The 26,220-nt window shown below is 42.6% G+C and overlaps 1 protein-coding gene across 1 annotated transcript in view; it reads left to right on the forward strand.

Moving 5' to 3' along the window:
• Positions 1 to 26,220, forward strand: part of LOC138294156 (transforming growth factor beta receptor type 3-like) — an 89,089-nt gene that overhangs the window by 18,488 nt on the left and 44,381 nt on the right. Inside the window, exon 2 of the mRNA XM_069233342.1 lies at positions 20,462 to 20,702. Within this exon, the coding sequence (XP_069089443.1) occupies positions 20,609 to 20,702 (94 nt within the window). The 5' untranslated portion in view covers positions 20,462 to 20,608. The remainder of the gene's footprint in view (positions 1 to 20,461; positions 20,703 to 26,220) is intronic.

Below are 26,220 nucleotides of genomic sequence, written 5' to 3' on the forward strand. Positions count from 1 at the left end.
CAGTTAGTGGTTCTCTCCACCCATCATCGTAGGTACCATTTGGATTTTGGAAACTAAAATGGGTTCTAGTGAGGCCATTGCCACATGTGACATACAGGCTCTACACATAACTTCTATACACAGAAATATTTCCACATATGTGACATCAATATGTCCCACATCGATAGGTTCAGAGAACTAGCAGACAAATTTACAAATACAGCAGAGCCCAGTACGCAGCTCTATCTGGGTGACCCAGGTACAAAGTTCTGTATTACCATTACAATCCTATCACTGCCACCTCTGTCAGTCCTCTACAGCTTCGCAAGCTGAAGCTAATCACACTAGATAAAAAGGGTCACACTTTACCACTCTCCAGCCCATAGAGTACTGTACTCGACTGTACTCCATGTCACAAAAACGAGCTCAGCACATGCACGACTGCCATGTGTGCTGAAGCTAGGATAAAACCTTCTTTTAGGTTTTCTGGCCATGTTACATTTGCACCATTTATATAGGAAGGCCGTCATTTTGTGTTTAGAGCTCAGTAGTTGCTGGCTCCATGGCCACCGGCCTGGGAAATTTGGGGTAAAGGTACTCAGTTGGCAGTGAGTACTGAACGTTTGTCTAAGTGTGAAGATAAAGAGCGTATTGTGCAATAGTGCCCGCCGTCATTATAAGTTTGGTGGAGAAAGGCTGGAAGAGCGTTGGGTTATGTTTGCAAGAGGAGGAGGTAGAGGCTGAACATTGACTGCCATGTGTATCGCGATGCAATCTGATTAAAGGTTGGTGGTCGGTCTGGAGTAGGATAGTGCTTTAGATTTGAGTGTGAGATCGAAGTGTTTGCCATGTCGGTTGGTAGATCCAGGGCAGGGCAGACGTTTTATTCCACTGGGCATTTCCCTGGTGGCTGGCGCCTCTGGAGGCTGGTTTTGAAAATCCGGGGCCGCTGGTGGTGCCTCTGTCGCTATCCTCAACTCCAGATGATAATTGAGGCAGGTGCAGGAAGGCTTCAAAAGAGAGAGAAAGAGAGGGTGCAATGGAGAAAGAAAGAGACCAGAGAGGGAGGAAAAAGAGAGAAAGAGGAGGGAGAGATGGATGGATGTATGGAAAGAGTTTGTGCGAAGAGACGACAGGAGCAGGTTGGTTTAAACATTTTTGCTAGGGATGCTTTTGGTTCTTCAGTCCAGCCTTCGGTAGATGTAAAATGTATATTGATTCGAGAAGAGGGTGTATTGCAGACAGTTACTGAGCGTAAAGCTGAAGTCCACAAAAAGGTATTTTGTGTGGAGATAGAAAGTAGATTAAGTATTGCGTCACTTCCTGAAACATGCATAACTCTTGGTGGGCAACAGATGATAATAGTATTGTTGAGTAGCATGTCAACTCCAGATGTGGCAGAGTCTTTCGGGTCGATCCATGTCCCTTTGACAGCTGTAAAGCGAAGATGGGGTTTTCAAGCGTCGACGTGTTCAATTATGAAGGAAATGTTGTTGTAAACAGATCTAGAATTCTTTACGGAGAAGGAGACCGAGTGTCCCATAGGGTCTTGAGGTTTAGATCGGCTGGTGTTCGGTGCCAGTAGATAATGTGGTTGGGTTCTTGCACTGGCTGTGATAATGTGCACAGGGTGTGGCAAGATGTGAGGGAGGTGGTGGTGTTTGAGTGTGAGTGGAGTAATGTGTGTGCAGGTACTGCTGGGTAAAGCCAGAGGAGAAGGGATAGTAAGAACCTGACAAAGTGAGCAAAGGTGCTGTTCATGAAGCAATGGGTGTGGGTGTAAGGTGGCGAGAGGAGGGCCAGATGGTAGTGGGTGGCAGTTTTACAGTGGTTAGCAGTTTCTACAATAAATCACAGGGAGAATACATCTGTGGAGAACTTAAGCCATGCCTTTGCTGAAATGTCAGTGCAGTTGGAATAAATATACTGCTAGTAAGTACGTGCCTCAGCTCTTCCGTCATGCATGACAGCAACGAGATGAGCAGGTTTGTAAAATAGCACAGATTTTCTAGTGAGGGCAGCATGGAGGTACTTTTATGGAGGATACCAGTTTAAAATGCTTAGTCATACCCTACACACATGGTACTCTCCTCACAAGTCCACGCGGTCCGACGGTGAAAGAGAAGCAGTTCACAGTCGTCAAGACAACCAGAGAGGGAGTACGGAGAGTGCTTGATTCGGTTGGCTCATGTCGGCCCGGTGAGTGGAGGAGGGATGTCAGAGGAAGAGAGGGGCCGGGCCGCATACAGGCAGACAGCTGTCTCGAGCCCGCGCGCCTATATAAGGGTTCAGCAAGGAAGTATCCGCACATCTCCAAGAGTTTCCTAAGCCGTTGTTGTTTGAGGGGTCTCTTGAGCGAGGGAAGGAAGTGTCCTTTATGTTACCTGGAACGAGTGCATTTTGTGGCCTAGGGGCATTACCTGAGAAAGTGCAGGCAAGTGCAGATTTTTTCTTTTTATGTTTGGGACTTTCTTTTGTACATCTGGCATTGCTTGTGCTCACGGGGATCCTCGCTGTCTCCTCAAAGAAGATTGTGAGTGCTCAGTACTTCATATGCGATGAACGCTGGTGGGTGGATTCTCGGGGCTTCTTGAATAGGACATTTCAGAGAAGCCAGAACAGTCATGATAGTGCCGAGCTTGTTTGCCTTGTGATTAGATACTAGCGATTACCAGGAGTGCAGGGCATTTTTTTTAGGACTCGGGAACGGTCACTGATAAAGCGTTTATGTTTTTTGTTTTGCTAAAACGCTGGCGCATTACAAAATTAGACATGGACTCGGTTTGTCAGTTCAGTTGCAGGGCGGCATCGAGGGTGACAGGCAGGTGTTTAGCTGTGGTCGCTATTTTGGGATTGGTACCAAACCGAGTAAGAGATGTCTTCCATATTTGACGGAGAATCTGTGAAATCCAGATATTTTGGTGTTTAGTTTAAGGGCCAGATCTAAAAGAAACTGGTGCAGCGTGGTGCTTCGCCAAAAATAGCAGCGCTGCGCTAGTTCTGAAACGCAGGGATGAGCCGTATGTACAAGACTATGGCGCACCCCTGCGTTTCCCCCTGCACTGGCGCTAAATTAAGCAGCCTGCGCCAACGCAGGCTTCCTTGCACCATAGTGCAAGGGTGTCTGCGTTGAGGGGAGTGATTGTGTATGTGCAGGAAGGTGACCCTTCCTGCACATAAACAATCTACAATGGTGATTTGGCAGTATGTGTGCCGCATTTTGCAGCACACATAGAAGTACCAAAGCATAATTTCCGAATAATTGTTTATGTGCAGGAAGGGACTCCTTCCTGCACATAAACAGTCATTAATGGCCTTTTGCTATCTCTGTGTGTGCTACAGAATGCAAAAAATGGGGAGGAAAAAAAGTTTTCCTCCTCGATGTGCCATGCTAACGCCACCCTGGGGTGGCATTTGATTTTGGCGCTGCCACAGATTGACACCTTGTAGTACATCTGTGGCAACGTCAAAAGCAATGGGTGTTGTGGTGGAACACCCACAGCAACACCCATTGCATGCCCATCTGACGCAGAAAACTGCACCAGAGTGGCCCACATTTACAAAAAGTGGCTTAGCTCCACCTTGTAAACGTGGTGCACTGCGACACCAAAGCATCACTAAGTGACGCTCCGGTGGCGCTAGGGCCTTGTAAATCTGGCCTCAAGTTTTTACAAAGCCATCCAGGAATGGATTATCCTGAAGCATGTGTTCATGCTAACTGCTGAATCCACCTTAAGATGGATTTGTGTATCACAAGCAGATTGGTGAAAAAAGTTAAGGCCTCTTTACAAGAAACTGACACATTGGCCCTGGTGTGTAAGATTTCTTGCGCTGCCTAACAATTCCCTAACGCTGACATGGATGCCCTGTATTTACTATACAGAGCTCCATGGTGGACGTTTCCACAGATGCGTCAGAAATTCTGATACATCTGTGGCGCTAAACTGACGCATTGCTGGAATAGCGTAAAAAATTACGCTACTCCAGCAAAGCATGGAAGGCCCCTGTAGGCAAAAGCCCTGTGTCACTTTAATGCCTGCTCTGGGCAGATGTTGAAATTTTGATGCAGTGAAGTCGTAGAAACACACAGTGAAATGTAAATTTCACTGCGTCAACTCTGCATGGCTTTTACTGAGGGAACACCTATCTTGCATACATTATACCTAGTGCAAGTATAATGTGATGCAAGGTTTTACACACTGATGCATTGGGCCCAATGCGTCAGTTTGTAAATATAGAGCAGTGAAAAGCACTGCTTACCACCGCTGCGCCATATAAATAAATGACACAGTGGCGGGGCAAGGGGCTTATAAATAAGACCCTAAGTGTCTTTTGGCACCTTGCCAAGAACAGAAAATATACATTAAAGAGTATATGAGTCAGAAAACATCTATGCTTGCCAGTGGTGTTAGAAATCAATCAAAAGGAAAAACATTGTTGTCTATTGTAAGAAATTGGGTTATTAGTTGATGTGGTAGGTACCCACCACAAGTAATAATCCCAATCCTTGACAGAGTGATAAATAGCTCATCTCCCTGGTAGTTATGGCACAGAACAGACAGGCTTAATTTAGAGGCAATGTGTAAAGTATTGATGCAGTACTAAAACAGCAATAAAGAAAAATGCAAAGCAATACAAGTCCCAAAATGAATTAGAAACACAGAGCAAACATTAATAAACCAAATGACACCAAAGTGACTAAAATCCAATAAGGGGAATCAGAGATATAAATTGTTAAGGTTTTAAGTAAAAATAGCACCAAGGAAAACAACATGTCAATGATAGGGAATGGTCGCAGTAAACCAGAACAAAGGCATCATTTGACACTGACCGTGATGGAGCCCAGGTCTAATACACCAAACTGGTCAACAATTCTACCTTCTGACTTTAGTCCTCTTAAGTCCCAATCCACCACAGGAGTACACTTCTGAAGTCTCCCAGGACCTCAGTGGGAGGCATTTAGTGACTCATATGGTGGAAGGCAGTGGCCAACAGGAGAGTGCTGTCCAGGCTCAGTTGCCACTGCTCAGCTGGGCAGTTACAAGAAAAGCCTATTGGAGCTTGAACAGGTCAGCCATATAACCCTTGGAGTCAACTTTGTTGTCCTTGATATATGAGAGAGAGAGAGTAGGTCCAGTCCTCCAGTGCTCTTCTCAGGTTTTAGAGAGCAGCTGTATTCCTGTTCTGATCTTCCTCTGGTCGAGGACTCTTCTGAAGCGGGTACCTTGAGATGCTACATGTATGCCTGGCACAAGCTAGTGGGTGGGAAAGACCTCCTAGGAATGCCCTATCCAATGGGGTAAAGATTCTTGCCACTAACTCTACTCACTTTGGGAATTTGCAAGATGGACAACGTTTCTGCCAACTAAACTTGGGCTCTGAGTGCTGAGGGAATGTGCAGAATGTACTATAGTAATCCAGGTGTCCTTCTGCATCTAACTGCCAAATCTAGTTTTAGGCAGCCTTTGTATCCCCAACAATCTCGGAGATAGAAGGCTGGTAGGACAAAAGCTGAGTTTTCAGCAACCAGACCATAAATACACACAGATTGTGTTGCCATCCTGTTTCCCTCCTTTGAAGCGCGCCCAAAATGTTACATGAAAACCTAGCAGACCTGTCAAACAGGCTTTGACACTGTAATGTTAAAAAGATGCCCACTGTGATCGGACAAAAGAGGGGCCCTGCCCAAGTGTCAGCTACCATTTGCCTTTGACGGGGAGGCCTCTCTGAAGTGCTGGATGTGACATTCAAGAGGATTTTACACTTAAATGTAAAAAAATTGTTCTTACAGCCCTACCCTGTATATTCTGTCAGGTTCAGATGGGTCCTCTCCACCCTTTCATGTTAGCCTATTTTGTGCTCCTGGGAACAATGTCACACCTGTTTCAGTGCTTATTACAGCCAACCCTCCTAAAATAAAATAGCTTTTAGGGCTTTTTCAATGTAAACACATGTTTAAAGTAGGATATGTACAAGTTAAATGTTAAAGTGCCATGCACCCTGCCTTATGGGCAATACAACTTAATTAGGGGTGACTATATATGTGTATATATATATATATATATATATATATATATATATATACACATATATATATATATATATATATATATATATATATATATATATATTTTATTTTCTTTCACTGAAAAAAAACAAATGTTACAGGGACGTTGTAGTTAGGAATTGAAATTGAAAAAAAACTTACAAATTCACTGAAAAAATAAATCAAAGATTACATGGACGTTATAGTTATGTTCTGAATTTACTTGTACAAAACCTAAGAAATTCAGCAGTTATAGTTACCTGAGCTAACTATAAATTGCGCTCCCGTAATGCACTGCTTATGACCTCACATATTACATCACTCATGACATGGTCAGTAACATCACTGATGACATCTCAAATGACATAACTGATGACATCATCCAGTGAGTGTGAGTGGTTGTATTGATGTGTGAGTGGGTCTTTGGGTGAATGAGTGGTTGAATCATTTGCTGTATGGGAGAGTGAGTGGATGTGTGTGAAGCTGTATGGGTGAGCAGGTGACTGTGAGTGGCTGCATTTCGTTGAGTGAGTGGGTGTGTGAGTTGCTATACAGGTGAGTGAGTGGGTGTGATAGTAGTTCTCTGGGTAAGTGAATGGGTGTCACTGTATTGGTGAGTGAGTTGGTGAGTCAGTTACAGGATGGGCGAGCCAGTCAGTGTATGAATGAATGAGTGTAAGTGTAACTGAGTGGCTGTGTCAATGACTGTATGGGAGAGTGAGTGAGTGAGTGTGTGAGTACTTGTGTTGGCGAGTGAATGGGTGTGTGTGTAGCTACATGGGTGACTGACTGGGTGTATGAATGCCTGTACATGTGAGTGACTAGGAGTGTGAATGGTTGTATACAGTAGTTGAGTGATTGGGTGTGTAAGTGAGTGAACTGATGAGTCAGTGACGGTATGGCTGAGTACGTGGGTGTGTGAATGGTTGTACAGGTGATTGACTGGATGTGTCAGTAGATGGGTGATCTATTAATTGATTTTGTGAATGATTGTATGGGCGTATGAGTGGGTGTGTCAGTGGCTGTTTGAGTGAATGAGTGTTTGAGTAGATGTGTGTGTGTGTGGATACACAAGAGTCTGTATGTGTGAATGAATGGGTGTGTGAGTGTGTGAATGATGTCATCAGTGATGACATTTGAGATGTCATCAGTGATGTCACTGGTCATGTCATGAGTGATGTAATATGTGAAGTGATAAGCAGTGCATTACGTGAGTGCAGGTTATAGTTAGCTCAGGTAACTATAACTGGTGAATTTCTTGGGTTTTGTACGAGTAAATTGAGAGCATAACTATAACGTCCATGTAACCTTTGAGTTTTTTTCAGTGAGTTTGTAAAGTTTTTTAATTCCATTTCCTAACAATAAAGTCCCTGTATCCTTTGTTTTTTCATGGAATTTCTATGTTTTTTAAATTCTATTTCTTATTGCACACATCATAAAACCTTGTACTATTTATTTATATATAATTTACACACTTTGAAAATACCTCGTATCAGCGGATTTCTCGCAAAATGCATCAGTGTCTCCCTGGCTCCATTAGTTATGCATCAGTGTGTGCATGGGTGTGTCACTGTATGCATCAGTATGTGCCTGGATGTGTATGCATGAATGTGTGCCTCAGTGTGTGCATCAGTGTGTGCCTGGGTGTGGTAGTGTATGCATCATTATGTGACCGGGTGTGTCTGTGTATGGAGCAGTGTATGCCTGGATGTGTGAGATTATGCATCAAGTGTGGATCTCTAAGTGTATGGATTATTATGTGCTTTGATTTGACAGCGTTTGCATAACTGTGTCCCTGGATGTGTCCGTGTGTTCCTCAGCGTATATCTGGATATGGTCATGTATGCCTAAGTGTGTCCATGAATGATTTAGTGTATGCATCATTGTGTGTATGGCTGTGTCAGTGTATGCATCAGTATGTTCCGGGGTCTGACACTGTATGCATCGGTGTGTCCCTTGGTGTGTCACTGTATATAGTGTATGCTTCAGTGTGTCACTGGATGTGTCAGTGAATACAGTTATGTATGCCTGGATCTGTAAGTGCATGCATGAGTATGTGCTTGGATCTGTCAGCAACTGCATTAGTTTCCCTGGATGTGTTGTGTGCATCAGTGTCTCTCTGGGTGTGGTAGTGTATGAATAAGTGTGTCCATAAATGGGTTACTGTATATATCATTGTGTGTATGGCTGTGTCAGTATGTTTGTGGGTGTGCCAGTGTATGTGTTAGTGTGTGCATGGGTGTGTCACTAATTAGATCAATGTCTACCTGGATGTGTTTGAGTATGAATTAGTGTGTCTCCGGACATGTGTCTGTATCCATCAATGTGTGGTAGATTATGCATCAGTGTGTGGCTGGGTATGCTAGTGAATGCAACAGTGTATGCCTGTCTGTGTTAGTTTGTGCAACAGTGTGTGCTTGGATCTGCCAGTCTTTACTTCAGTGTGATGTTGCATATGTTACTCTATGCATCAGTGTATGTACAAGTGGGTTTGTGTTCGCATTAGTGTGTCCTTGAGTGTCAGTGTATGCATCAGTGTGTGCCTGTGTGTGATAGCATATGCCTCAATGTGTGCCTGGGAGTAGTAGTGTTTGCATCAGTGTGCACTTGGCTGTGTCACTGTATGCATAAATGTCTGCTAAAATATGTTTGCATATCAATCAGTGTGTGCCTGTATGCGTTACTGTATGCATCAGTGTGTCTCTGGGTGTGTGATATATAACTAGTTACTATCATTAGCACAGTACGTAGCTCGTTTAATATGTATAAAAAGAGCAAACATAAAAGTTAAAGTTTCATATTGATAACTTATGTATTAAAAATTGTTAAACCGTAAACCAAATAATCTCATTAATTGCAAGACAGAAGAGTTTTACATTTCTGTATAAAAATTACAAACTTAACTTAAGCATGTCACATTCCCTTCTCCACTGTTCTCAGCTTCTATACTTTTGCATTACACATTAAGTGCATATAGATACTTTTACTTGAACAGTTGGGGTAGGGGTGTTGGGGGGGGGGCAGTCACATTGACTTTAAAAAAACATCAGTAAGCAGCATGTTATTTAAAATTAACATTACTGTGTATGAAATACATATATTCACTATCTCTACTTCTGAAAACAAAACCTATGCCAGACGTGGAGTGCCTCCTATGTGGAAAATAACATTCTAGAGGTACACAGAATAAGTACAGTTATGGTACTTGCACTATGTGAAAACATTTGAAAACGTACCATGAGCGTACATATCTCTGTTACATGACAAAGAAAGTTGCTGATCCTTCTGCTCCAGGTCCATCTTTTTCTTTGGGTGCTCCAGCTCTACAAAATACATCTATTTCACCAGTTTACAATGAGCTCAAGGAGATGGTGATCCATTGTAGCAAGTACCAACAACTTGTTCTTTAAAAAAAAAAAAGCAGATATAATCAATATGCTTTAAAAAGTGAATAGCCACCACTGTTAATTTATTTTACTTATTATTCATTCACCAAAACAAGTTTTCCAATGTTAACGTTACTATGTATGGCACTCACTACAACTATTAACCTTATTCAATTAGGTCTACATGTCAAATTGTATAAAGTATATTGTACCGTTATCATATAATGAATGTGTATGAATCATACTAGTACTTAAAAAGGTGCCTAAAGACATCACTCTTGGTAGGCCGTATGATGTCAAAAAGTAAAATAATTATTTAAAGGGCAGAACAGTATATCTCTGGTGTTCTTCTTTTAATTATTTTCCAGCTGTTTTTGAAACAGAAGTTTTGCAGCTTTGCTTTCAATAGTTTGCGGATGTTTGTTTTAGTTCACAGTTTCTAATCTCCATTTCCAGTTTACTACTATGACTGGATTTCCATCCCAGAGTAAGAACATTTACTATTCGTTAGAAAGACATCACCCTTGTTAGGCCATATAAAAATGCCACAAATATACTATTACATTTCTTCAGTAGTAATCCTCTTTAGAACTTTGGTTGAAAAAACATAAGGCAAGAATTTGATAGTTTATAGGGTAATCTATGTTTAAATGTAAGGTTAGTATCATTATACTCTGTCTATTCAGTTGTGTTTTTTTATATAGCTGGTGTAATGTCCAGATGTAACACTTATGCCTCCATGGAAAAAATGTCTGTATGGGTAAATGTTTTACTAGAAATTTAAATTTGTCCTTCTTTAAACTTTTCATTAGTTTCCATCTTAATTCCATCTGTATTGCATTGCATTGCATTGTACTGTATTAAGATGATATACTTGCTAGCTCTTCTTATGTTCAGAGTTGATAGCAGATCTGACATGCATTTTGTGCACATATTATTCTGTGATGTATCTTTGAACACTGTGTCAAAACTGACAGTTCTACAGGCTGGTAGGGTTAAGTAGATAAATCCTTCTGAATCCATGTCTGTTTTTGAAGGAAAGGAACAATTTTCAAAGTCATGCTGCCATGAGTAACTTAGTCCAAATAGGTCACCAATAGTTACCATCCGTTCTTCTAAGATACCAAGTACGACCATCGAGAATTCCTGTGCTTTGCATCTTCTTGAGTGTTTTGTGTAAAATGTACAGATCCAGTGCACACATCAGCAAGAGCTCTAATATGAGATACAGAATGTTTTATTTCTGTCACTAGACAAACGTTCTAACAATATAAAAAGTGCAGAGCATATTCTTTTATCCTTATTCTGTTTAATTGCATGAACCAGAGCAGGTACAGAGAAAAGTGCATTGAGGGTTTCTTTGGCATAGCAGTTGACTTCAGATACGTTTGAAATCTGATTACCTACAACTTCACCACCTTTGTTACTTGTTTTTTGTTTCTTTTTCTCAGGAAAGTCAGCATGATCCTTCAAAAGCTTTCATTTTGGTAATAATCTAGGTTTTTCATATACTGGGTACTGTCCAAAGAGGTGCATACAGCTTTCTCAAATAGTTATACTCTATCACACAGCTTGAATCAACATTTACATTGCTGTCATCAAACTCTATTAGATACAAACCAGACAAAGTTCTAACCCATGATAAAGCTGCTAAATATGACATCCCTTTCTTAATCCAGTACTACCAATGCTAATAAATGCATTGCAGAGTTTACACCTAAGCCTTGAGACTTATGAATTGTTACAGCATATGCTAAACAAATTGGAAACTGCTTTCTGCGAAGATACAGGTCTTTTACAAGCAAGAAACGTGCAACAGAACTTGTTATCTGTTTTACACTTTCAACATCATCAAATTTAATTGCTAAGAATTGAACCTCATTTCTATTTGGATACAAAATTTAATAAATTATTTTGCCCAAGGCTTCAGTAACTAGTCCTCTTCAACATTTAAGTTTCAAATCAAAATCACCGTGCAGTTCTTACAAACACGTAGACACCTTTCTAATCCCACAGTTTTTGGAACTGACTTTTCTAAATAATCCAATTTGGACTGTAGTTTTTCATTCAAGACTATTGTTACTTCTTGATGTTCCATTTTATCAACTGCTGTAAGATTTAAGGGCAGATTTAAGAAAAGTGGCACTGCACCTAGTGAAGCACAACTTTCATTGCGCCCCTTAGCGCCCCCCTACCGCCACCATGTGTGTGCTGTATTTAAAATACAGTGCCCCATGGCGCAGGGTAGGGGGCAATAGCATCATTGTTTTTGGTGCTATTGATGTATTCTGCAGGAGTTTCACCAACATTTTGGTGCTACTCTGCAGAGTACATAGGGGCCCATTCTAAATAACGGAATCTACCTTTTAACACCTGCTCTGAGTAGCCATTATAAGTGCCGAAAAAAATGCCACAAGGAAATGTGTTAGATTTTCTTGTGCCATTTTTTGACCCGCCCCTAACGGGGGAATGCCCCCCCCCCCCGGAATAATGTGACGCCAGGGTTAACAAAGTGGTGCAATGCATGCATTGCGCCACTCTGTGAATATGGCATGGGGCACAAGCCACTTTAGTGTCCCCTTAGCGTCAAACATTTGACGCTAAGGGAGAACTAAGGTGGCGCTAGGGGCTCTTAAATCTCCCCTGTAGTATTTGTTCTTTCTCCAGCTGCACCACTTCTTCATTAAAATAGATACATTCTTGAAGAGTAGGCATTAGGCACAACATGGATTTTTCTTGTTTAATAATTTCAAACATTAGCTGTGCTGCAGTTGTTTTGGAAGTAAATATATTCCTTATGTCAGGTTTCCAAAAAACGTTTCCTTTCTACTGACAGTATTCCTACTCTGATGCCCTTCAGAATATATCCATAATGCATATCAGAGACTTGATGCATAGTTCTAATTAGTTCTTTGTATTGGAAATTCAACCAAATGTTTACATTTCCAATGCTTCCTGGGGAATTGTGAGTTTCTTCGTGTAAGTGTTTTAAATTCAGACTGTCCTTTCACAGGAGTAAGTTGTGATAAATCAACAAAAACAATTACGTGCTTTCCTCCAAAAAGTACATCATACTCTGTGCATTTGAGAATGCAACAGATACTGAGGACAAAGGTAAGCATTAAGTTGGACACCATGATCATCTCATCAATGATTAAAAGCTTTAATTTCTTCAACACTCTGGACATTTCGTGACATGCCTCACCAGATAACTTTTGATACTCCTGTTTATTATTGTGTTCAAAAGGTAGCATAAGTAGACGAAGCAAGGAAACTCCTTTGATGTTGTGAGCAGATAATCCAGTAGGGGCAGTTACAACACATGACAAAATAGTCTGTTGTCTTCTGTAGATATCTGCTTAGAGTTTGAATTAAAACGTTTTTCCAGTGCCAGCTTGTCACTAATATATAAAAGAATTGGCTTAAACTTGAACACTTGCATTCATTGTTTTCATGCAGGAATCCATGTTCTATTTGTTGTTTGACTTCTACATACATTTGTTTCTGCTCATCATTCAGTTGTGCTACTAGCTGTTTGAAGTCAACATTTTCTTCTCTTGCTTGTTGCATAGCTGTCTCTGCCTCATTCATTGCTATGGCTGCTTCATTATCAATAATTAGCTGACAAAGAGGATCTTGACTGAGAGGTGCAGAACTCTAACTGCTTTGTGAGCTGGCCTTTGATATCTCAGCAGCAATTATGTCCTTTTTTCAGTTTCTTCATTCAACACTTTTAGATAGTTCGGAAATATTGGACACTCAATGCTGTCTTTTAAAGAATTAAGAGTCTTCATAGCAGTTACAATCTCCAATTAACTCCGTCTCAGAATGCCAAGGTGTGAAGAGTTGAATTAGTGCTAAGTAGAATTTTTTTTCTCAGTACTTTGACAAGTCACTTTTCTCTGATTAATTAAGTTACCTTTTGCATGCCAAAGCAAACAGCTGTCAGAACCAGCAACAGCATACCTACGTTCATAAATACTTTCCAACACATTATTTCTGTACCTATAGTGTTGTGGAATTTCATAAAGACACACGTTTTCAAGATGTGGAATTCTTCTTGGGGAGTAGATATCTGCCATGTTTTCACAATATCTGTACTCTCTGGATCAAACTCTGCTAGATACTGAATTTCTGAGAAAGATTTCAAAACTCTGTTTCTCATGTTTGCAAGTCCTAGACTAACCCAACAATTCCTCTAGACTTTTTGAGTATAAGTTTGCTGACTCAGCCTATTACAATAAGACAACACCCCTAGGCAAAATACTAAAAAATACTTACACACACATACATACCATTACCCTTCAATACTTTTCAAAAAATAGTTTTAATCATAATTCTTAAATAATTTCATTTAATACAATTCAAATCGCCCCCCCCCCCCCCCATTCTAGCAAGGAGAGAAAGAACCTGTGTAAAAGATATAAAGTGCTCATGTGCTCATAGTCAAGAAAAAAAAATGAAAACCTCAAACCATTCTAAGAGGTAACTCTTAAAAACATACACTTAAAAAACAAAATAGCCTGTTGGTTAAACTTTTCATCATATTTACATCACCATATCAATTAAAAAAAAAAAAATTATTTATATATATATATATATATATATATATATATATATGGAATCTTATTCCCCATTCTAGATTCTCTCCACAAAAATCCAACCAATCCAGGCAAGAGCAATATCGTCGACGTTTCATCCCCTTAATGCTCCTGGGCCAAATCAATACTCCATCAGGGTCTTCATCAGGACTGATAGATAGGGGAGCCCAAAACCACCATCAAGACATCAAGTACCCAGACCACGTTTGATGCCTGCATAACTGAAATTGCCCACTGGATGAAGACTAAGGCCCATATTTATACTTTTTTAGCGCCGCATTTGAGTGACTTTTTGTAAACATGACGGCCTGACTGTCTTAGGCTGAACAGCGACAAGAACAAAATTGTGATCTTCAGGAAGAGCACTTCACAATGGGACTTTACCTGATGGTAGAGCTAGGACCGACCCACTATGCCAGAACTTGGGATTGTCATTGAGAGCAAACACGACATGGCCACCCACGTCAATGCCAACACCGCCTACACCACCAACACTTCTATACCCAGAAGATGCAGAGAAAGATTTTCAAATGGCTCCCAATCAATACCTGGAAAACTATCATGCACACCCTCGTCACACGCAAGCTGGACCACGTGTGCACCCTCTATGCCTTGATCAACAAAAAAAAACCTGAAGGTTGCAGACCATTCAGAACTCAGCAGCCAGAATCACTCTCATCCTCCCTCCCCGCACTCACATCACATCACACTACACCCAACAACATAACATTTGTTACCACGTGTAAAATGTGCAGAGTTCTATCACCACAAAAATGGGGTTCAGCAAAAAAGGAAAAAAAAACTGGGGTGACCCTGCAGAAAGAGGAAATTTCCAATATGTATGGATGAGCAACGAGAGCCCTTGCTATCATTGAGTTTGACTGCTCATTAGATATCAACTAGTCATAAATAGAGTATAATGTTCAGTAACTGGACAAAGAGAAGGCAATTCAATCATTCACACACTGATGATGTAGAGCTCCCAGATTACATTGTGTTTATTGCACACTAGTAGGCTCATGGGCGTCGATTCACCAAAATGCCAGGGGTAGCAGAAGTGACATGACATGTCCACTGATCTCATGATGGTGTTACAGGAAGTGATGTCACAAGACGTTTGACCTGTGACATTACAGGAAGTGACACAATGATCTCTGACACTTCATCCACTCCCAATGCTCTTGCGGGAAGGAACACTGCAAGGTTTTGGCCAGGCATCATCACAATCAATGACGTATTTGACAATTGGATAGTTATGGTCCAACACTGCACAACTATTGTTGACTCCCAATCTAAGATTCTGTTCAACTGACCACAATTACTCAACTCATCTTGCACTTTTTTCTTTTGTTTTCTGTTTTTAGACAACTCTTACATGTGTTCTTTACCCATACCCCAATGCTTTTCAGTAGAAATAACCTTTGTTAGGGGCTCATTCACTGCAAATAATAAAAAATACATTTGGTTACATGGAAATCAAAGTGGATCTGTGTTCTTTTCTCATCACAGATGAAAGGATTGTGCCAAGGGACATACAAATTATCCCTTGACACAGCTTGACGCAGCTGAGATAGGTGCCAACATAGGTATACTAAAATGGATTAATAGAGTTGCAACAGAGAGGAATAGGTGGGGTAAAAATTAGTGAGGTGCGACTTGGAGGATAGGCTGATTAGCTGTGATTAGGTTGAGTCTAGGGAATGTGTATATGTTTCCTTGGGTGCACAGGAGTGTAGGCTGAAGGATGGGGGAGGTTTATCTTGTGAACTTAGATGCATGTTTGCTGCTGTAGGGGATGAGGATACATCTATAATAGTTGGGGAGTGCCCTGTGGGTTGTATCTGGGAAGGGAGGATGGTCACCTAGCACACCACACAAGGGAAAGGGGTGCAGTGCCACTTTTCTTAAATATGCCTCATAGTGTAACATTCTGTTGAGTGCATCTTCTATTTTCATTTCGAGCATGTTCCCCTAATGCCCCATGTAGCACCTCAGTGCAGGATTGCCTTTAGGGCAGTTAGGTGTTTAGTGCAATGCTTTATGTTTCAAGTGCTGAGAAAATCCTCCCCTTGGATTTCGATGCCACCCACTCCCCACCTCACGCTTTCTCTACTTAATGTTTGCTGAAGTCTAACCCCTTACAGTGCCTAGACAACACCAGGCGCATTTTTTGGTCGCATCGTCAGTGGAGACCAATGGAAAGGCAGCCCGGTGCTACTCAAGGTGTTTGGTGCCTTTTGGTAGAACTGTCAGTTTCAAAGAAAAAGGAAAGGCATGAACGTGTAAAGTAAGCGAGTTCTGTGCAGGAGCGAGATGTCAGAATCTACTGTGCAGTGAGGTGGTGCAGTGAGAAATACCGCACAAGGAAGGTCCGGGGTGCTTAGTACAACTCTCTAAAGGCGGCTGATAAAAGCCCCAGCAGTAATATATGCTTTAGACTCGCTGGAGAAACTGGTGGCGCATTCAACTCTTATCAGTGGATGAATTTCAGAGTTTGTACAGTGAAAGACGACAATACAGGCGCTTTAATGAGCTTGAGTGTTCCTACACAGGAAGTGAGCATTCAGTGCCGTCCTGTGGAACAAGAAAGCTTCCATGTCTGAGATTCTTGTGCAATGTAACTCCTGTGCTCCAGTACCTTCGGATCAAGTTCGCGCTATATAAAACTACAAAAAAAACAGTATCCCTGTGCAGGCTGCGGGATTTCAGCTTGGATTTCGTCGGCTTCAGAGCGCGGACCACGGCCGGGTTAGATTTGGGCACGTGCCTAACGTGCAGACCTGCTTTTCAACCACTGTAGGTGGCAAGGGAGTTTAAAAAGGAGGGACATGCAAACTTCTTGTTCAATGTTCAACATACAAACACATTTCATATGAGTATGTGCCAGCAAGGCGTTGTGATTAACATGGAAACAAGGCTCTTTCTGAACATAACATAAAGTGGAAATATGGTAAAGACAAGGTCTAAATTGTCGTCTACAAAGAAATTGGTAATTATTCAGTGTTTATCTGGAGATTCTTGCCCATCGGTAAAATAAACTGGTAGCTCAATGGCCTACCTGCTTATTGAAAGTTCTATTGTGTGGAGAGCATGGGCGCCAGCAACTGGGTACAGATATTCCAAAACCCACAACAGTGCGGCTCCTGCTCACCGCTGGCTCGTAGTGGCTCTGAAGGTCTTCCGCATGGCAGGCCCACAGGGGCTTGAAGCATTTGACTGCCACTTGCTGCAGCTCTCTCCACTAGCAGCCCTGCCAAGTATCATGCATCAGGCATTAAACTAACACATTTGAGCTTGGTGGTCTGCATCACCGCACTGAAATGCAAAATCACGCATTATATCGCCTCTCAGCTGTGAAGCTGGAGGGCTGCTATAATGCACCAACCATCAGTGGCAGCGCACAGTGCGCACTGCTCCCGGCAGGTTTAAGGGCTGGCACATCTGCTCGCTAGCTGCTAGTACTAGTCTGTGATACAATCTAACAGACACCCAACATCTCACGCCATAACTGTTGTTAGGGGGAGTCACTGTCAGTGCCTAATGGCTACTACAGAGGCAGTGTGAGTCTCAGTGATTTTGCCAGATTCACTTTAATAGGTGGGTGGCGGTCCATCCTGCCGCCCTCAGCGCAAGCGGGCAGCATTTCGAGCTAGCTTTGGCTCCTACAGTGTGAGTGGGCAATGATAGTGCCGCTGAGCACACCGCTTGCTCCACAGCAGTATGGATCCCGTGAGAAGACCTGACCCCACCAGTGCTGGCAGCTGACTTGCTGTCGTGAACCTGTTGGCTATAGCAGAGCTCGCCGCTCGCACCTGATGGTGTGATCCTATGGACTGGACCCGACCCCTCCGGTGCCCATGGCAGGTCTGCTGAGTGGGAACCATGCTGGCCGCCGGAGTTGTTCAGCAGCCCAGAGCACCATCACCAGAGTCCAGTGAAGCAGTTGTGTGCTAGAATCTTGTGTCTGTGGCATTGGTTGCCGTGGGAGTCCAGTCGTAGTGGGCCGGCGACACCGCTAGTGCCTGAGACTGAGTGATGATATAATCTCGTAGCTGCACTTGCTGTGCTGTGCTATGCTTTTTTTTTGCTCGCGAGAAAATGTCACTCATAATTACACTGAAATTATGAAAATGTCACACATAGCAATCTGAAACATTGGCAGCAATGCACTAGATGACCCAGGCGCGCCTTGCGCAGCCAAAGCTCATACGTGATTACAAATGGGCAGCTACTAGTGCACATGATGTACTAAATGGCTACCCCACATCACAGTTTGCCCAACACTGGGCATTCTTTCACTTGGTTATATTACCTGAACCTGCTGTGTCATGATAAAGGAGCCAGGGGTCTCAAGAAAAGTACTAGGGGTCGAAATGGGCTCCCTAGATTTCGCAGTTGCAGCCCCTAGTGACCCCCAGTTGAGATCCATGAGGAGGCTTTTCACAAAGGTACATTTATACGAGTATATCTACACATCTGAATTTACTCTTACACTTTGTTGTAAATTTACTACTTTATGCTATTCACCATTTATGAGTGTAAATTTACTATGAAGTGTGGGCACATATGTCTCCGTCCCCTGAATTCAGGGAGTGGAGCCTAATTTACAAGTGTAAAGTTACTACTTGTAACTTTTCACACATAGATGAATGTCTCCCTATCGTAAATTATAGGGGAACATTAAAAAGTTTATTAAAGTTTTAAAAATAGTAAAAACATTTTTTACAATAAATAGTAATGCACATTAATTTAAGATAGTTATTTGAAATTTGGACCGAAATAAAAAAATGCTACTGCATTAACTTAGTTTTGATATAAATTAATTATTTCACATTGACTAAATTAAAATTATTTTTCTTATGATTTATGGAAAAAATAACCCACCTAAAGTATAACATTAATATATATTTATTATGGAGTTAAAATAATAAAAGTTAGGTACATAATTAAATTAAGTAAGAAAACAAAAGTTACATTCATTTGTTACTTTTAAGAAGGTTAGTTATTATGATATTTTATAATAAAATAACAATTGTGTTTTGTTTATAGACCATTAACATTGAATTACAATGTATTCATATTTTTTAACAGTTAAACTAAGTTAATTTAATTTGTTCCCAAGAGCTTTGATTTTATGTCCTTGCCTCTGTTATTTTGTACGGGAGAGTGTTGGAGTACCAGTATTTGGACATGTGTGATGCTGGACTTACTCACGCTCTGAGCCGGAGTACATTTATTTCTGTTGCTTATAGAAGTGCAGTTTGTAACTAGCAATTGACCTCCTGTTTTGTGCATGGGTACATGTTCGTCCCTAAACTCCTCCGTTATCCTCCCTTAGCCCCCCTCATTTGGAAGCAAGTATTTCCTGTTTTCTAAGCATTCTCCCCTCTCCTTCCTGCTTTACTAACAAATCATCTACCTATTTGTACGGCGATCTCTGAAGTTGTGGAGCAGTTCTCTGCACGTGAAAGATAGGAGAGGCAGAGATATAGACTTCCGCATGTAGGTTTGTGAATGGCATTTTGTAGTATGTTATTAGTACGGTAGTAGTAGTCAGGTCCGACTTTAGGGTAGTGCGGCTGTGCCGGGTGGTGACCTGGATTGGGGGTGCTGACCTCAAGGGGGCACTGTGGTCAGCAAAGACTTACAATATTTGAGATTTAAAAGCACTTACAGAAAGGTTCCTTGTGCGACCAGCCTTCAGGAAACAATTAAATGTCAAGATACCTCTTGTGACTAATGTTCCTGCTAGGGACATGAATGGGAGTTTTGTCTAGAGCAGGTTTGACTCGCCATAAAGTAGCTTAGAGGGTTAATATGCCTGCTGCAAAGAATAGAACTATATTTTATGTTGATAGCTGAGTGGACTAGTAAAGCCAGTCTTTACAAGCACTTTAAAACAAATTAATGTATGTGAAAGGGGGGCTTTGGAGAGATGAGGGGCACATTTGCCAGGTGGAAGTGAGTGAATGCAAGGAGGTGGTCATGTGGTGGGGGGTGCCAAAAAAGACTGTGGCACAGGGCGCCACCAGCGCCAAAGCCAGCCCTGGTAGTAGCACTTCCAGTTCAAAAACTTTCATTACAGAACACACACACCCTTTCACTATGGGGTGTGTTTCGGCGCATGGCAGCCAAAGTGCACCAGTGCAGGGAGAGAAGAAAACAGCGCTGTATCTTGACCAATATGGCCCTGGTATGTTCTCTCCCTTTCACGCAATGCAGTGCTGCAACTTTAGTTGCTGAAGTTCTTAGCCTGAATTTTTCATAAATATGGGTGAAAGTGTTCTTGAGCAGGCATACTCTAACGAAATTTCAACATTTTGTTGCCATATTTTTGTTTTTTAACCGCTCTGCTGGCATTGCTGCTGAGGGCATGCAGTCTTACTCATGTATTCTTCATGGTTTGATTTTACTATAGTCTGAATAATGCAATCCTTTTTATTTTTCAGGTTGTGTTTTTTGCCAGTTTCATTAGTTTGAATCCCCATTTCTGGAAACCTCTGAGAGTCGGGAAAGCTGCTGTGCTGGCGTGTTGTCTCTCACTTGCAGAGGGCTTGAAGTCTAGGGTTTGACTGAAAACCTCCTCCTCTAGTGCAATGAATCATCCTGCCTGGCCTCATACAATGTTGGTGGTCGTCTGCTTGATTCTGCCCCTCCTGTCTCAGGTGCAAGTGGGTGCCAGAACAGCAGGTAAATATATATATATATTTTTAAATCGAGTTTTTCTGTTCATGTCATTGTGCCTTATAGTTAAGATTTCATTAATACTAAGGAAAAGAAAATTGTGAGTTCATGTAGTCTGGACAGCAGATATGTCATAAAATCGAGGTCCAGATTTGCTAATCTTCAGCTGGGGCAAAGCATACTACGTGAAGCAAAGCAGTGCAAACGCAGCACCGATCACTTTTGCACGCAGAGTGATTTTTGCACAGAAATTTGATGTAAGCGCAGTGTTGAGACAGCTCCGCATAGCAAAAAACCCTGGAAATCTAGCCAAAAATGACAGGCCACGAACAGAACAAACAGCTGTTGGCTTCCAAACAAATCCGGATCATCTAAAGCAGTGTATTTTAGGCAAACTAAAACACAATATGTTGGGGGACCAAAAGTCTAACATGCGTTTAATGCAAAAAAAGCGAGAACTTCAGCAAAATGACAATGGACAATTACCATTTTAACGGAGCAGGAAACCCTTTCAGAATTCAGTTGGAGTGTATAATGCAACATTTTATTTACATTACACAGGACTTTATACACTTTGGGCCTCATTATGACCCTGGCAGCTGGCGGTAAACTGGCGGTAACACCGCCAACAGGCTGGCGGTATTCCGCCAGCTATTCTGACCGTGGCGCAATAGCCACAGCCATACCGCCGGCCCCTCCACTATACCGCCAGGCTTTCGCCTGGCAGTCATAATCCCCAGGGCAGCGGTGCAAGCACCGCTGCCCTGGGGATTATGAGTCCCCGACCGCCAGCCTGGCCACAGCGGGAAACACCGCCATGGAAAGGCTGGCGGTAAGAGGGACTTGCGGTGCCCCTAGGGGTCCCTGCACTGCCCATGCACTTGGCATGGGCAGTGCAGGGGCCCCCAGGCATAGCCCCGTCGCGCATTTCACTGCCCAAATTTTGGGCAGTGAAATGTGCAATGGGTGCAACTGCACCTGCTGCACATCAGCATTGCCGCCGGCTCTATTACGAGCTGGCAGCAATGTTGATGTGACTTTTCCGCTTGGCCAGCGGACGGTAACACTGTTATCATCCACTGGCCCAGCGGAAAAGTCGTAATAGGGAGCCAGAAATACCGCCAGCACTGGTGGTATTCTGACGCCCGCAGCCTCGGCAGTCTTTGGAAAAGACCACTGAGGTTGTAATGAAGGCCTTTATTTTAGGAGCGTCCTGCGGTGCTTAATAGGTGTGGGGTAGGGCAGCGCGCACGAGGGGGGATGTGGAATTAATTTTAAAAAAAACTACCTGTATCACCGTCGCTGTCACCACCACACCGCTCCTTTACTGCAGGCACAGGCTCCCAGCCTCCCTGTGGCCAATCCTGATGCTGCTCAGAGCAGCCCAGCCAGGGCACTCCCAGCAGACTGGGAGACTGTGACTGCTCTCTCCAGTCTGGCAACACAGTGCAGGGCTGGAGAGAGCCTACTGAGCATGTGTGTTTGGCTGGCCCAAGACGTGCTCGTCACAGCCCGTAGCCCCTCCCCTTTTACTAAAAAAGAAGATAATAAACATAGTTTATTGTCATTTTTTAGTAAAAGGTTTGCAGCTGCTGCTGCTGGCGTAGGGGTGACGCTCCTCTGCCCTAGCGGTGGAGCCGTCCCTCCTTTATTCCCAATACACACCAAGTGGAACATGAACGTGATTAAAACTGTTACTTCAACAAAACTAACTAATAAGCAGGAGGCATGATCTTCACACATGAAAAATGAGTGGAGCCATTGAGGTGCAGAGAGTGATACATAAATATACTGCTACATATACTTCTTCCTGAAAATCACACTTCTGATTACCAATATTGAACCAAGTCCACATCTTACTACAAGATGCAGAAAATGTGCAAATGAACAACACTAAGGAAAATGGCTTCTGGACCTAAGAGAATTATGAAACATAGCATACATATATACAAAAGTAAGGCTAATGAACAATTCAGATTGATACAACAACATTAAAACTTGGTTATATAATGTATCAGTGCATTTTAAGGCATACATGTTTAACATATTGGTATTAAACCAGCAAATGGGAGCCTGCGCTTTCTCATTTGGTTACTGCTGAATGCTACCACCAACTGAAACCAGCCACAAACATGGGACATGCTGAATATCGAATATCACTTTGTATTTCAATGCATAATGTGCAATTCTCATAAAATGTGCACTTTTTACACTGCCTGCATTTGGGTGGTAGTGTGCTCGTACAAATCTGAACTGGAAGGTTTGCCTTGAGTACAAACTCAAGCAAGACATAACTCGCTCACCTTTGCACTGTGGTACGCTTTAGCCTTGTGTTAATATGGCCTTTTTAGCGCAAGTGTGATTGATGAGATGATCAGTGAACAACTGAGCAATTGTTCCCATTCTAAAAATACAGCACTTTGGGGCAGATCTATGGAAAGTGGGGCTGCACAGAGTGCAGCGCTACTTTCCCTGCCCCCATTAGCATCCCCCAACACTGCATGTGTTAAAATACAGCGCACCATGGTGCAGGGTAGGGGGCGATTGCATCATTCTATGTGACGCTATTTATGCACTCTGCAGGAGTAGTGCCAAATTGTTGGCGCTACTCCTGCAGAGTAAATAGGGGCCCATTCTAAATAATGGAAGTCCCCTTTTAACGCCTGCTCTGAGCAGGCGTTAAAAGTGGTGAAAAAAATGGTGCAAGGAAATCTCATAGATTTCCTTGTGGCATATTTTCAGCCCCCCTAACTGGGGAACACCCCCTGCATACATTATGCCAACAGGCATAATGTGGCGCAAGGGTTTACAAAGTGGCGCAATGCAAGCATTGCACCACTTTGTAAATATGGTGCATGGGAAATGCTATCTTAGTGCCACATTTGTGCCGAAATAAATGCCACAAATGTGGCACAAGGTAGCGCTAGGGGCTTATAAATTTGCCCTTTTGTGTTTTCATGCAGCACTGCACTGCGTCTTCTTTTTTTTCTTCTGTAAATCTGGTTCAACGTGAGGGAAAGATATACAAAACACGGAAGTCAAAAACCGTAGCGTACATCATCCATGAATACATGTATGTATATAAACGATTTTTGATGAATCCTAATTAGCTATTTCTGGTGGCAATGAGTGTTTGTGGGGGTGTATATACGTGGCTGCATTTGCCAACAATAGCTTTTGGCACCTTCTTCTCCCAGCTTGGCTTCAGCAGCCATTACTCATGAGCACTGATTTGTGGACCTGTTTCTACTTGCAAAACGTTTTATATCTGTCACCAAAGCTTCCAAGATCCACTTGATGTGGCTCCTGGAATTTATTCCTGCCAGCACAACTTTCCTAACTGTTTTTCTGCGAGCACAGGAAGCTTATTTACAAGCCCTGTGCACCGCCAGTGCTTCACTTTTTGTGACGCACCAGCGGTGCATAGTGCAGGCCCATATCTACAGGGCCATGCAAACAGTGCTTAATTTGTAAATAAAAATGTGCCGGTGCAGCAAATGCTTGAGGCAGAAGAATAAGCGACGGCCCTCAAAAATAAGCGATGGTGCTCAGCACTGGAAACCAGAAGCACAAATTAAGCATTGCACGCAAAGCCACTTTGAGTGGCTTTTCATGGCCTTGTAAATTTGGTGAAAGGCAATGCAGCACAAGTTGCTGTGTTGCCTTACACTGCATCAGGGAGGCGTTCCATGGGCACTGCAGTGGGATTTCTCACCCAACACCCATGGGTTTTAGCACATTCCCAGATTTATAAGGCATTGTAAACTTGGGAATGTGTCAATATCGTATGCCTCCTCTGGGGAGGTGCAACGAAGAGAAATATCTTTATTTTTCCTAATTTCTTTCTAGTGTGCTGCATTCTGCAGCACACATAGAAAAAGGAAAAAAAACTCCATGGACTCTTCTTGTGCATGAAGGTGTCCCTTCATGCACAGAAACAATCATGTCTGCGATGCAGGCATCCGTTTACCATGGTGCAAAGATGCTTGCATCTGCGCTAGGCAGCCCATTGTGCACCATCGCAAGGGTAGAGGACAGAAATGCACCTTATCGTGTAGATACAGAGCATTCCTGCCCTTTCCCTGTGCCACATTGTTGTAGATCTGCCCCATAGTTTTAGTACTGCCCCCCACCATGGCTTCCTTGATCTGTTCCTGCCTTGACATCTTCCTGGGCATTTGCACACAAGCATTGTTCTCTGGGCCAGCTCATCACAACTCTATGAACTATGAACTTGATGGGCTATTCTGTCTTCCTTCAGGTGTCTTCTCTTTCACTAACTCGTTGCCATCTGTGCAAGGAAACAACGGGTCAGGGCCAGGGCAGCCGCCAAGTCAGAGCCACTTGTTGCTGTGGCGGGCAAAACACATCTCAGGTTACCCACAGTGACTAATCCTGCTGCCCTTGTAGCAGCCCGCTGCCAGTGTAAACCTATCTTGACTACCACAGCAGGGTGAATTCTCAGAAACAAAAAGGCAGAGGAAAGGGAGGGAGGGTGGTCAGGACATCAAGTTAGTATTAAGCAGAGGTGTCTATCATAGGTCTGGTTGTGTCTCAGCCGTGACAGGTTTTCAGAACAACCACAGCTAAATGTATTTAATGTTCTATTCACCATATCTGTCCGTTCTCTGCTGCTTCCACGTTGGGTGACACTGGTCTTGAGCGTTTACCCCACCTTATCAACTCAACAACAAAACAAAACAGCATTTTGTTATTGAAATTTAAAACCATTGAGCTCTTCTTACAGCTGATGGGCGGACTATTCCTTTACACAAAATGCAATACCTACAATAAGGTACCAAAAATGTGTGGTTCTTCTGAATATTAGCTCCTGTAGTTTCTCTAACCGCTAGCCTCCTTCACATGTGCCGGACTCTGGAAATGTTTCTTTACCTATTTCTATTCAGTTGTGTCATATGGTGCTGTTCGGAGTGGACAGTGTCATCTTGCAGGTTCAGAAATTCAGAAATTATGTATCAAGCACTTAGATGTTGATGATGTCACTTCCTTCATCCCATGCTTCAATGAGCATGGGATCCATGGGATTGAGCATGGGATCCATCGGACTGAGGAATTCTCTCAACTATTTTCCAACATGGATTTGACTTTTTTCAAAAATGTTAAGATATGTTATCACCTAAACTACCTCACTTCAAGTTATGTAAGACTCGTTGCTTGCACTTTTCACTCACTGGCAATCATGCATTCTGCATTTGATGTATGAGGAATTGTTATAATCCTTGTGCATGTGGTCCCTGCCAATGAATGCCTCTGAAGGCCCTCAGGGAAAGATATGCAAGGTTTTTAGACTCCTTACCGGTCCAGGTCAAGATGAAGATCCAGGGATAAATTGAGGTACATGACCTCTTTCTCAAAAGAAGGCACAATAAGCATAATAAATAGCATTTTTGCTCTCACTACGACATGGAAGAAAGATCGCTTCACTTTCTCTTCAGTGAGTACCAGTGTGTCAACATATCCTCCTCCATTTATTCCCTCTGTCAGTGGTTCCAGATGAAGACAT

This window comes from Pleurodeles waltl, chromosome 4_2 (genome assembly GCF_031143425.1).
Source record: "Pleurodeles waltl isolate 20211129_DDA chromosome 4_2, aPleWal1.hap1.20221129, whole genome shotgun sequence".
Taxonomy (NCBI): Eukaryota; Metazoa; Chordata; class Amphibia; order Caudata; family Salamandridae; genus Pleurodeles; species Pleurodeles waltl.